The 13,043-nt window shown below is 33.7% G+C and overlaps 1 protein-coding gene across 2 annotated transcripts in view; it reads left to right on the plus strand.

The window, feature by feature from the left end:
• LOC148955523 (uncharacterized) overlaps positions 1 to 13,043 on the plus strand; it is a 93,989-nt gene that overhangs the window by 43,004 nt on the left and 37,942 nt on the right. For both annotated transcript variants that reach the window (XM_089102681.1, XM_089102684.1), the window contains exons 5-6: positions 4,882 to 4,991; positions 8,625 to 8,803. In XM_089102681.1, the coding sequence (XP_088958807.1) occupies positions 4,882 to 4,991; positions 8,625 to 8,803 (289 nt within the window). The remainder of the gene's footprint in view (positions 1 to 4,881; positions 4,992 to 8,624; positions 8,804 to 13,043) is intronic.

Below are 13,043 nucleotides of genomic sequence, written 5' to 3' on the forward strand. Positions count from 1 at the left end.
CGCTAACTTAGACCCTGGTCTAATCAACTTCGACAGTTGTATGGTCGTTTTACTGGCCATATATGGAACAATAGGATGTACAAAAATATGATTTGATCTTGCTTTCTAAGGCTGTGATGGTAGAAAGATTAAGATAACTAGATCATGTCTTATGGATGAACAAGGGTAGCCATATCTGATTCCTGTTATAACGTGTCTTTAACGTCAATTCAGATATTCATACTCACGTGTTGAATAGAAAGATTATGTAGAAAGTAATGATAGAAAGATTAAGATAACTAGGCCATGTTTTATGGATGAAGAACGGTAGCCATATCTGATAGCTGTTTTTTATTCTACTACCACACAAAGTGTCCCTAGTGGCAATTTAGGTATTTATATTCACATGTTGAGTAGATAGATTATACAGAAAGTAATTGAATGTAGTGATTGAAAGATTAAAATAGCTAGGCCATGTTTTATGGATTAAGAACGGTGGCCATATCTGATAGCTGTTTTTCATTCTACTACCACACAAAGTGTCCCTAGTGGCAATTTAGATATCCATGCTCGCATTTTGAATAGATAGATTATACAGAAAGTAATCGAATGTATTGATTGAAAGATTAAAATAGCTAGACCATGTTTTATGGATGAAGAAGAGTAGCCACATCTGGTATCTGTTTTTTATTCTACTACCACACAAAGTGTCCCTAGTGGCAATTTAGGTATTTATATTCACATGTTGAGTAGATAGATTATACAGAAAGTAATTGAATGTAGTGATTGAAAGATTAAAATAGCTAGGCCATGTTTTATGGATTAAGAACGGTGGCCATATCTGATAGCTGTTTTTCATTCTACTACCACACAAAGTGTCCCTAGTGGCAATTTAGATATCCATGCTCGCATTTTGAATAGATAGATTATACAGAAAGTAATCGAATGTATTGATTGAAAGATTAAAATAGCTAGACCATGTTTTATGGATGAAGAAGAGTAGCCACATCTGGTATCTGTTTATCATTCTACTAACAGATACGTCGTCCATAACGGTGATTTAGATGTCCATGCCCATATTCTGTTCTTCTGTTATTAAAAATGATGATAGAAAGTAGTTATTGAGCAAAATTGAATAAGCGGTTGTCTAGGGAAACGGTAGGGGGGCCAAAGGATTATGCTAATTGTATTATTATTATCGTCTTTTTGGAAATAAGTAATGCAAAACAAAAAGACAGTACAAAAGAGATTAAAAAGAAGAAAATATTAATTTAAGTAAAAGTAACCGAAAAGCTTCAAATTCACTTCGGTTAAGGTCGCTTCCATGGGATGCAGCTATGTTCAACTCAAATAAAACTATAGACCGTATATTGTTGGAACTATCGTTTACCAAAAGTAAAGCATTAAAACCTGTTTGATTGTTAGGTTATTTATAAAAGTAGAGGTATGTGACAGCTACCAAGAAGCCCAATACTTCGGCTTGTATATGGCACACCCAAGTATATAATAATATTTAAAACGTAAAACCTTACAGTGACATTTAAGATGTAGCAAGGGCTCATAAAAACAGCTCCCAAATTACTTGAGAAATAACAAAAACAAAACTATGAAAAAGAAATAAAAGGCATCTTAAATTGTAGTATTTAAGGCAGTGGTTTCGTAGCAGCCCATGAAAGATAGTCCTCTCGACCATATCACACTCACACTCAGAAATTATACTCCGCACATTGGGAAGAACATTACATAAACGTTGACATCATGTGGGGTCTCCTAATTTGACTCTGATTTCTAACACTGTAGCTATGACACTGTGCTACAGTTATTAAAACCTTACTAAAGTAGTCGGGTATTAAACCGTGTAAAATATCCTAAATAAACTTAGTCATATAAAAGATCAATAAAAGACAAGCCAATCTAATTAAAATTGTTTAAAATAGGATTTGCAGCCTTTACTGAGCACTTAGTGGCCTAATATGTCAGTAATATTGATCCTTATGCAACAACAATACAGAAGATATGGCTATTTTAATGACAAATAAAATAGCCTTAAAATATGCAACGGAAAAAGTGCTTCGATTTTCGTACATCACCAATCAAAAATTCATTGCCAGTGTTTAACTCCTTTAATCAAGGATCATTATTTGTAGACCAAGCAAATATCATAAAGATTTACTTTTTTACAACTTAGTTGTAACATGTAGAAACACAACCACTTTTCAATAGTTGTCATGTCCACAGACAATGTATACAGCAACTCTTTTTTAGACATATAAGAGGCTATAGCGTATCTTTCAGTGGGTATCAAAAAAATTTCTTGATAATATTTTGGCCGTTTTTGGGCCGAATTGAAGTTCCACGAGCCAAAAGGCAAGAAGCTGACATTTTCTGTCGCATAATTTCTTTAGCTACTTAAAACTAGATCTTAAAATTTCATTCAAATCAATCCTCTTATAATAATCAATGACAACTGGTTCAGTACGATCACCCCTGGGAAAAACCAACAACTTATGTATTATCGTCATCCTCTAGAAAAATAGGAAATATCATTGTATGTAGATTAAATATTTAAAAAAGCTTGTTTTTTCAACTAAAAGTAAGGAGTGAAACTATAACTTAACACGAACAGAAATTATTACGTATATGAAACGAATTGCTCCCTCCTCATTACCTCGCTCTTCACGGTAATTTTTTTTTTTGCACTTTTAAAAAAGCTTCTTATTGTTCCAATTAAACGACCCTTGTGTTTCAGGAGTCGTTCTTAAAGAATTGGGACAAAATTCAAACTTTAGCGTAAAGAGCGAGGTGTTGAGCATGGGACAATCCCCTTCATATACGTAATAATTTCTGTTCGTCTTAAGTTCTAATTTGTCTCCTTAGTTTCAGTTGAAAAACATGTCTGTTCGTTTTAATTTAATTTCTGATCGTTTTTTTTAATCCCGAAAATCTGGCCCCTCTTCCACAGAGAAATCCCCCTCCCCATGGAAATATCCTCTAGACACTTCAATCCCGGAGAGAATTTACCCCAGACAATTACCCTTAACAACTCGTCGCGTAAAATTGAGACGGAAAAGAGAAAGTAAGACATTTAAAAAGAATTTTGTATAGGAACTGTGGTAAACTTCCCCAGTTTGTAATTTCCCCTGACTCGTTGACCCCCTAGAAACTTCCCTCGCCATGAGAAAATCTCCCGTGGAAAAAACCCCCTGCAGAAAATTCGTCGCCCCCACCCGAAAACGTATGCATAATTCCCAATAACAAATAATATGCGTAAGCAATAGGCAAATTTTATAACTTAAAGACCAATCCCCTGGGTCTGTGGGGGGAGGGGGTAATGGTATATCCGAAGGTATAGTTATTGGGCTTTTCAACTATGATGAAGAAAATGGCTATCTCAAACTTTTGATCGGACGATTTTGGGGGGAAAGGGGTGGAGGAGGTGGCCTAATTGCTCTCCAGTCTTTTTGCTCACTTAAAAAGGGCACTAGAACTTTTAATTTTCTATCGAATGAGCCCTTTCACGCTATTCTAGGACCACTGGATCGATAAAAAAAAAAAAGACGCATTCGTGACCTTTCTTCTGGCAAAAAAAAATTAGAAAAATCCACATTTTTGCAGATAGGAGCTTGAAACCTCTACTTTTGGGTTTTTTATACCCTCAATCTGATGGTGTGATTTTCATTAATATTCTATGATTTTTAGGGGGTGCTTCCCTCTTTTTTCGAAAATCAGGCAAATCTTTTCAGTCTCGTAGCCTTTAATGGTTAAGACTGAACTTAATTATACTTCTATATTTGAAATCAGCATAATATGTGAATTTTTTTATGTATCTATTGCCATCAAAATTCCGTTTTATAGATTTTCGGTTACCATTGAGCTACTATCTGGTCACTCCTTGTTTACATTTCGTTACCACAAACTGTTTGACAGTGGCTTTAGGGTTTTCATTCATATTTTATTTCGATCATTTTGTCGTCAAATTTTTGCGACAAATCTATTTTAGACAAATCTTATCAAAAATTTATTTTAGGTGTATCATTTCCATGGTTTTAAAAGGATATTGTTTAAAACAAATCTTTTTATAGCAAATTATACCCATCCAGTGCCCTCTTTCTATTTAAGGCTTCACGCACCAACGCCTGAGATTTAGGACCGTTGATTTGATACCCAAGGGGAAAGAAGCTACAGATCTGGATCTGTGATCATCCTTCTCAGGAAAAATAAAAAATTTTGGGATTTTGTAGATAGGGATTTTGAAACCTATGCAGTCTAGTTCTCTTATATGCTGAATTTGGCGATGTAATTTTCATTCACCTTTAGTGGGTAATTCTAAACTTAATGAATTCTACATAATAAGAATCGTCATCAAAATATATGGATTTGATGTACGTACTGTTATGGAAACCCTAGTTTTAGAGTTGTGATTGCTATTAATGCAATTGCTTCTTATTTCCTCTTTGTTGCTGCTAAATGTTTGATGTTGAAACTTGTTAATTAAAGTCTATTTTGATAAATAAATTAGTCATTAAAACTAAGCTTACTGATGGTTTCCGAGGAATAATTGGCTCTGGCTAGTTCCCTACCGGAACATCTCCCACACTCTCCTCAGATAATTGCCCCGTGGAAAATAGTGAAATTGAACATCCACTCGTAAAATTGAGTAGCTAAAGGGAAAGTAAAATATATAAAAAGAAGAAGGGATTCTTAGATTTTCTTCTTTAATTTCCAAAGTAAGGTAGAATAGGGGGTTTAGAATGTCCTTTAGAATTTTTATTTCTTTTAATTCTTTTTTTATGTTTATGTGAGTTATTACAGCAGGGTAAGATACATACTAAAGAAAATACATCATAAACATCAAGACAATTCATACAGTTCTTGCTTTTGATTTCATTTATTTATTTATAGATTCCTTGAAAATCAGTTTTCTGAATTAAAGGTAATGCGAGTGGAAGAGCCTTCTGAGTCAGTACCAGAAGTTAAAGTCGTGCCAAGAAATCTTGAACAGTTTTTGGAAGGTATGGTCTCTCATTTTCAAATCCTTTACTTTTGGCAATACGTAAGATTATATTTTATGTTTACTTATTTGATATTTCGTATCAGATAATTAATCTGAAAGATAACATCCAAAATATTAAATTACTTAGAACTCTGATTGCTCTAAAAGAATAGTTTTACCATTTCAAAGTATCTGGTAAACAGAACTATTCTTCAAACAACTGGAATTGAAAACAAAGCTTCTTCCTTTCAGATTTTCTTTTCGAATGTTCCATTCGTTTTATATATTTTCTTGTCTTGTAAATATATAATAAAGTGCTCTAATAAAATTCTACTAATATCAATAGAAAGAAAATTCGTTAGAATCTTGCAAGAAATAAAAAAAGCCATCGTCAGTGCATTTTAAAACAAACATGCAAGTTTTTTTTTTTTTTTTTTTTTTTTTTTTTTTTTTTTTTTTTTTTTTTTTTAGATCCCCAAAAACTGGAGCTGGAATGGCTTCTTATTTGAAATTTACCAGCGTAAGTCAATGATGTTTGGGGTCTGGAAACGGGTCATAAAACTTTTGAGCCTTGTCCGGCTTTGAAATTTACCACCCTAAGTCAGTATGCCATGGGGGACCTAATACAAAAAAGTGTTGGGCCAAATGGAACTCAAAAAGACCAAAAAACTTTTTTTTTTTTAATGCTGGTTAGGAAAGTCACTGATGGGGTTTTACTAATCCCTTTAAAGTCACATTTAGACTAAGAGAACTTTAATGAAGAACTAAGGGAACTTTAATGAAGAAAAAATTTTCGGAAAGAATTACGTTCCGTCAATTCGTGTTACCTGCAAAATATAAAAGACTAATTTACAAAGCTCTTAATATTCCTCTACTGGTCATGAAATCAATAATGATTTTGTCTACAATTAATAAACAAACAATTTCAACCAAATAGACCTTGAAAATATTCTTGTAACAAAATAGTGGGTTAAGATACGAGTACATTCAAGCCTATCTACAGGCTGGGGGCCAAGATGGCTTCACCCATATTAAAGAATTACGCAGATGTTCAATTCGTATTAATTTAAATTAATACTCCTCATCCAACCCAAATTATATAGTAAAAACATTATTCTAATGCTACTGCACAAACTTACGACTTATCGATTGTTTTGGCTGAATATTCAAATTCTGTAAAAAATTATAATTGCTTTTCAAACGTTTAATGTTTAAGCAGAAAAACTGAAAAAAATAAAACTTAACGAATTGTCCAACAATTAACTAATGAATATTATGTCTATTAGAACACGAATAAAACAAATTAATAAAACATTTTCCAAAATAGGTTTTTCGGAGAAAATTGAAGAGCCATATTTAAGAGCTCGAAGACGAAAATGAAGTCATGTAATAATTCAAACTAAAATGGACAGGAATTATTATGAATCAATAAACACAAATTGCCAGAAATAAGAATAAAACTACCATTTCCCTACACTTTCTAAAGAATAGAACGTCATTTACGTAGTTATTTCTTATCCATCATTCCTTTAAACCGTTTGTTTCAAATGTATAGAAAGATAGTTGTTAAACCATTTACTGATTTGCCAATTAAAAATACTGCTTCAAAAATTACCAATGTCCAATTTAAAAGAAGGCATCCATTTTTTAACGAAATAGAATCAAAAGGAAAGGCTGAAACAAAACAAAAAGTTCTATTTTAAAAGTGTTTTGAAAGTCAGAAATGTAGCTGCTCTTTGTTACAAGAAATATTACAAGAAAGAAATATTATTTCTTTCTTGAAATATTATTTCTTTCTTGAAATATTATTTCTTTCTTGAAATATTATTTCTTTCTTGAAATATTATTTCTTTCTTGTAATCTGGTGTGTATCTTAAGTGTCCCTTCATTGTTGTTGATTCTTTGACAAAAAAGCCACACTGTTGAAAACGGGAGCCAGTGTTTTCTCTTTCGGAAAATTTTTCCCTCAGAAATCCCCCCCCCCCCGTAAAATTCCCTTCCAAGGAAATTTCTCCCTGGAAAATTACTCCCGTGAAATATTTCCCCCGGATAATTCCTCCCCCTAATGGAAAATTCACCCACACGCAAAATTGAGCAGCCACAGAGAAAGCACAAAATAGAAATAGATTTTTGACTTATACAAAAGGACTAGAGCTTTCAATTTTCGATCGAACGGGCATTCTTCAAAGTTTCTATGACCATACGGAGAGGTTGGGAATGAGGAAGGGGGAGCCCCCCTCCTATACGGAACAAATTCTGCTAATTTTGGGGTTTAATGCTACTCTTTGCTTTCAACAGCGTAGACCAGAAATATTTCCAGAAATCAGGACTAAACATCATTTTCCAAGTTTGAAGTGGGGTTAACAGTCCCCTAAAATGAAATTTACTATTACTTTAGGTGGAAAGTATCCTCAGATGAGAAAAATTACTTTTCTTCTAAAAGAAGGTGTCACAGCATGGGCACTGTTTAATGCTGTAGCTGTCTGCTCGTTGCAGAATATCCTCCAACTAGCAGAGAAACCTGTTAAATAAAAAGCATAAAAAAAGTTGCATATACTCTTTGTAGAAATTGTAAAAATTATTTTGCCCATGTCCTCCTAGTAATGCATTAAAAGTCTCCTTACACCCCACCCCCATCCCAAAAAAAAAATGTTTTTTTTATCTGTCAACTCAATCCCCCTGCCATGAAACAAACCAAAGCATCCTCTCTTGTGACGATCGGAAGCCAACTGGATTCTTGACTGTAAAAGTATTCCGGAAAAATATTGGCTTTTGTCACCGTAAACCTCGCGTGACTGGGCCAGGTGTTGCGGATACCTGGCAATTACACTCCTCCAATGATTATTACGTGATTATACCGTTGGTCTGGAGAACTTGTGGTTAAGCAAATTTCACTGCATCATCTGGATTTCTGAAGCCAGATGAGTGGAAAAAACGCTGGTCCTGCTCCAAGACCAATAATTATTATTACAGCCCAAAGACACCTACACAACCTCTAAAGCCTAAAAATTTATTGCTGTTTTGTCGTAGAAGAAAGAGACTTTAGTTAAGGTCACTATTCTTCTTGTGTAGTAAACCACCAACTAGGGACTTGAAGCTTCCTAAACCTCGTTTCAGCCCCATTCTCCGTATTATAATATTTTGGGAGGCTGCGCCAATATTGTAATTTTTGGTGCTAGCTTTGAAGGTTTGCCGGTGGCTTTTTTTGGGTATAACCACAGTAAGATGCTAGGTAACGCTGCACCTATGTATACATCACAATATTATACCAGAACAATTTATCGGATCTCGTTCAGAACGATTTATTGGAGCTCGAACCTACCTCTGAAGGGAGAAAAGAGTGTCTTAATTCTATTCTTTTGTACATCTGCCTAAAAAGGCGGCCGGAAGCCTTGTGAGAAGTAAAGGTAACTGTCCTAGTCGTGCCAGTAGGAGTTTCTTAGTCATGCGTGTGCTTGGAGAAGGGATCACCCATTTTTGTAATCAGGGCATTTACGAGACTGGTTGTTAGATTTCCGCTAAATGCGGTGAAATGTGAGAATGAATTTCCATGTTGTTTTATTTTCTGGGTCTAGAATTAATTCATCTTCTCCATGAGGACTGTTTTAAGATCTGAATATCCAGTGAAATAACAAGGTTTAAAATTTTTTAGCTATTAATGCTGTTGGGAAAATCGAATCGTCATCCTGCAACTCTCCGATTGCAGAAGACACATTTGAAGGTGAAGCAGGTAATGAAATTTTGGCTAGTTCAACTCCAATTCGAGGTCATGGAGGTTCGAGTTTCAAAACCTCTCTCAGCCCGTCTTCTCGGCCTCTATTTCCTGACCATGTAAGTTTCTTTTATTATAGTGCTGTGCCTAGCCTAAGCATGCAAAGGAGAAGGAGGACCTGTGGCATGACTACAGCCTGCCACCCTCCTTTCTGCCGAGATGCCAAATTTTCTACGATTGCTTTCCTAATTTTCAGTTTAATTTATTTCGATATTATTTTACAGTAAACATAGAAAGAACGGTGCATAAATGAATAAAAAGACAAAGAAAATCATTTAAGTTAACAAAAGAGTAACTAAAACACTAAGTGGAGCTTAATATGAGAGGGTGAAAATATTCCAAGTCCATTGTAAATGAAGCAAAGGGACTATACCAAGGGTGTCCTCCTCTTTCTTTTATATTTTGCATGACGTTTCCAAACTCTGGCTTCTAGGTGTACTTATCCATCAACCAGCCAAAAAGCTTCTCAAACGACAAAAGCGGTGTACTAGACTTTTTGTGACTACCGTTGAAAAATTGTTGGAGAAAAATTGAAGAGATTTCAGTTTAACAGGAGCAGTATTATTTTTTTTAACAAATCCTCCCTTAAAGATATAAACATAACAGCTGAAAAAGTGTTTTGACATTTCAGCCCTCCCTTAAAAACCCTCAAAGAGTCATTAGGATTGCAGCGACAGTTGCAGCTTAGTAAAGAAGGAACTACTGCCCCTTTTTGGCCTTCATCACTGCTAGCATAGCACTGGAACATCAGAGAGAGCTGTTTGAAAGAAAATTCCTATATCTACTTGCTTTTATAAGGACCGAAATATGATGTTATAAATAAGATACAGTTTTAGTTAAAAAATTGCATCTTCATATACAAGATAATGAATGACATGATCGTAGGTTGCAACCATAAATGACATAATAGCAAATTTATATGATGACGCGAGTTGCAATGATTATATGTACCAATATAAAAGGATGACAGGTCAATTCCCCTTAATAGTTAAAGTTGGTAATTCATAAAAACGCTTATAAATATATTGTTCTCAAGAGATCAAGCTAAACGGAAGAAGCTTTCCTGGTGGTGCTTGTGACCCCTCCTCCCGTCCCTCTTTTTTTGTCAATTAAGCTCTTATTCTTTTTTTTTTATGTAACAAATATTTTCTGATAAAAGTGAAACTCAAAACAAAATAAAATGTTGACACGTAAAATGAACATCCATGTTAATTTCATTCTTTAGTGGGGCACTGGAACGACATAGAGAGCTGTTTAAGGGTAAATTTGAAAAATAAAATTATTTTGTAAAATAAAATAAAAAATTTTATTTTTGATTTTATTTGTAATTAGAATAATATTTATTTTTATGTTTTGTCAAAAACTGCAGCTTCGTTTTTTATGTACATTTTATGTAGGTTTTTTTTTTCTTTTTTGCATAGCTACAAGAAAAGTGATGGTAAAAAGATAACATGTCTAAAATGGGTACTTTGCCTTGTTACAAAATGTTTGCACTACCTTCTTTTTGGGTGCGTTTCAGAAGACAATTATATGAGGTGATGGATAAATTGATAAATTGAATTGGAAATCAAGTATTTTTCCGGAGGCATCAAGACATGGCTAATTGTAGAAAAAAATCAAAACAGATAGTCCGAGTAATTGAGAGGCAAAAATGTTTAAATGGGACGGGTAAATGGTAAGAGAAGTATGACTCTCTTATTAGACAAGTAGTTTTGTGTGATATTTGTTTGTTTTTTGTGTTACAATACACAAGATACAAAAAAAATTATTGTCGATTTTTAGTATTAAAAATAAATACAAAAATAAATTGTTTGTGTTTTGCTTATTAAACGCATATAATGTTTAAAATGATAAATTTAGAATGAAGGTAATAGTGTATAATTAGTTACAATTAATAATAATCAGCATCTGGAATGTATCTCATGTTCCTGCCAATGACTTAGCAGGCGCAACCTCTTAAAAAAGCTGTATGAACCAAACCCATAAGTAATCACTTGTTTCATTTCATAAAAGTTTACCAAGAAAACGGGCCACAAACAGGTTAAGCACTTGAACTATGTGTTCAACTTAGAAGATTGGCTTTTGTACCTCAGATTTAGACATATATTTGCACAGAAACAATACTCGCTTGTTGCAGGAATTCAGTTGCCAGATTTAGATAAGATAAGATATTTATTTCAAAAAATGACTATCACAAACCCCGAAGGGCCGAATTCGGATTTCGGGGTCATATAATAAAAAAAGACATAGAAATAGCACAACAACTAAAAAACTGGCTAAACAATGACAAAAACAACAATATCAGAAAGGCAAAGCCATTCATTAGTCTAAAAAACAAAAAGTGTCGAATGTAAGAAAGTTAAAAAGGCACAAACTAAAAAAAAACAAAAAAAAAATTTAGATAAAAATAATTTTAAAAATTTTAAAAAGATAATAAATAAAAATGGTAGGGCACCGAAGAGCAAAAAGTAAAAAAGATTTTTTTACACCAGTAAATAAAAAAAAAAAAAAAAAAAAAAATCTAGTGGTTTATTTGGTCAGTGATGAAGAGGAAAAAGGTTTTTTCATATCTGGAGGTTAAACAACGGATTTAACAATTTTGATCTTCTGTTGGAGAGTTAGGAGATATTTCTATTGTATTTGTTTTGTTGGTTTTTGTTGGGTTTTTTTTGTTGGTTTTTGTTTTTGCCGAAGAGCAGCAACACCTGCAAAAGAGGTTCCAAAATTTTGGACGATGACGGAAAATTAAACAAAAAAAAAGGAAAAAAACATGGTTGAAACTAGAACTGCTGTTTAATGTAATTGACGATGCTTCTTGCTGCAAATCTTTCTGTTTGAAAAAGGTTAAAGTAAAAAAAAGGCTATAAAAAAAGCTTTTATCAATTTTACAGCTTGCTGGAATTTACCTAAGGTGCCTAATAAATGGTATTTTTCAACTATATTAAGACAACTTTTTAACGGGAAACTACTTCTGACAAACTAACAAGCTGAAACCAAATTACTAACTCCGTATAAAAACCAATTTCTTTGATTTTTTCTCAGTCAAGTTCTCTCAAAGGAATCAAATCATCTGTAACTCCAAAATTATCAGTTATCAGAGTTCTCTTTTCGATTCTTGCCCCCATCTCCCCTTCAAAATAATACTACGCGTCAAGTGGACAAGCGGAGTATCCTGCAAGGGACTATCGTTGCTACCATGGCGAATAAACATAGGCTATTGACTTCTCGTCCATGTAAAAGGGCAAGCCAAGCAGAAGCAACAAAGATGAAAATATACCTGGCTGGTGCCATTGGTCCCTCGTTACCATTTGTTATCGTAACTATTTTGAAACGATATAAAGTTTTAAATGTGCTATTTCCAAAATTAGGTAGTTTTTTTAGGGTCGTAATTATACCATTTGCAATTTTTTCGTTGTTGTCTTACAATTATTGAATTGCTCAAATATTTTAAGATTCTGATAGTTTTGGAATTTTTCCAATTTAAGTGTAGATTATGCATTTTTTGAAAAAAAAACCTTGTCTGTATCTTGGACGTATTACACTGTTTTTCGTAACCAGCTGATAATATTGGCGACTTACATATTTTTTAATCCATTGCATTATCCCAGTAGCTTCACAACAACCGTCCTTGAAACTGTAATCAGTTTTCAATGTTTTTCTTCTACTAGTGTTTAAATCACCTAGTGCTCCATCTAATGTTTTTCGACATTAACTGGACTTTTTTCTCATTTGTTTTGACAAGCTTTGACACTGATATGATGTCAAATCAAGTGTCATATGTTATGTCACGAAAACTATAATATAACCGCCTTGTCCGAAAACTATAAAGGAAACCTGCAGTCCCTCGGCCTGAACAACAAGGAAAATCTATTGGCTTGAAAAACAATCAAAGTAGATGCAACCACGATATTCTGCATCGAAAGCATATTTTTCCTTTTTTTTTCCCTCTGTGGCTAGCGGAGCACTGGAATATCATAGAGAGCCGTTTAATGGGTCATTTTAAAGGAGATTGCCTCATCTACAGCCTTTTTTATTCGATATGAAAATCGTTTATAAAATTAATTTTTTGTGAAATCCTGCATTTTCGTATACAAGATCTTGGTTGTAGCAGTAGTTGGAGTTGCAGTGGTAGCTGCAATCTAGTAGGAGTTACATAAAAGATCGGAATAGTTCATTATAAATAGGGACAACAAGTTTCATCCGTCACATGACTGGTGACAGTTCTCTCCTTCCTCTTTTCGTTACAACTTTTTTGTGTTATAGTATAGAACGAATCATCAAAGTTAACGTCAAAAGTGG

The sequence above is a fragment of the Artemia sp. Qi Xiang Cuo genome, chromosome 2 (assembly GCF_049724085.1).
Source record: "Artemia sp. Qi Xiang Cuo chromosome 2, ASM4972408v1, whole genome shotgun sequence".
NCBI lineage: Eukaryota > Metazoa > Arthropoda > Branchiopoda > Anostraca > Artemiidae > Artemia > Artemia sp. Qi Xiang Cuo.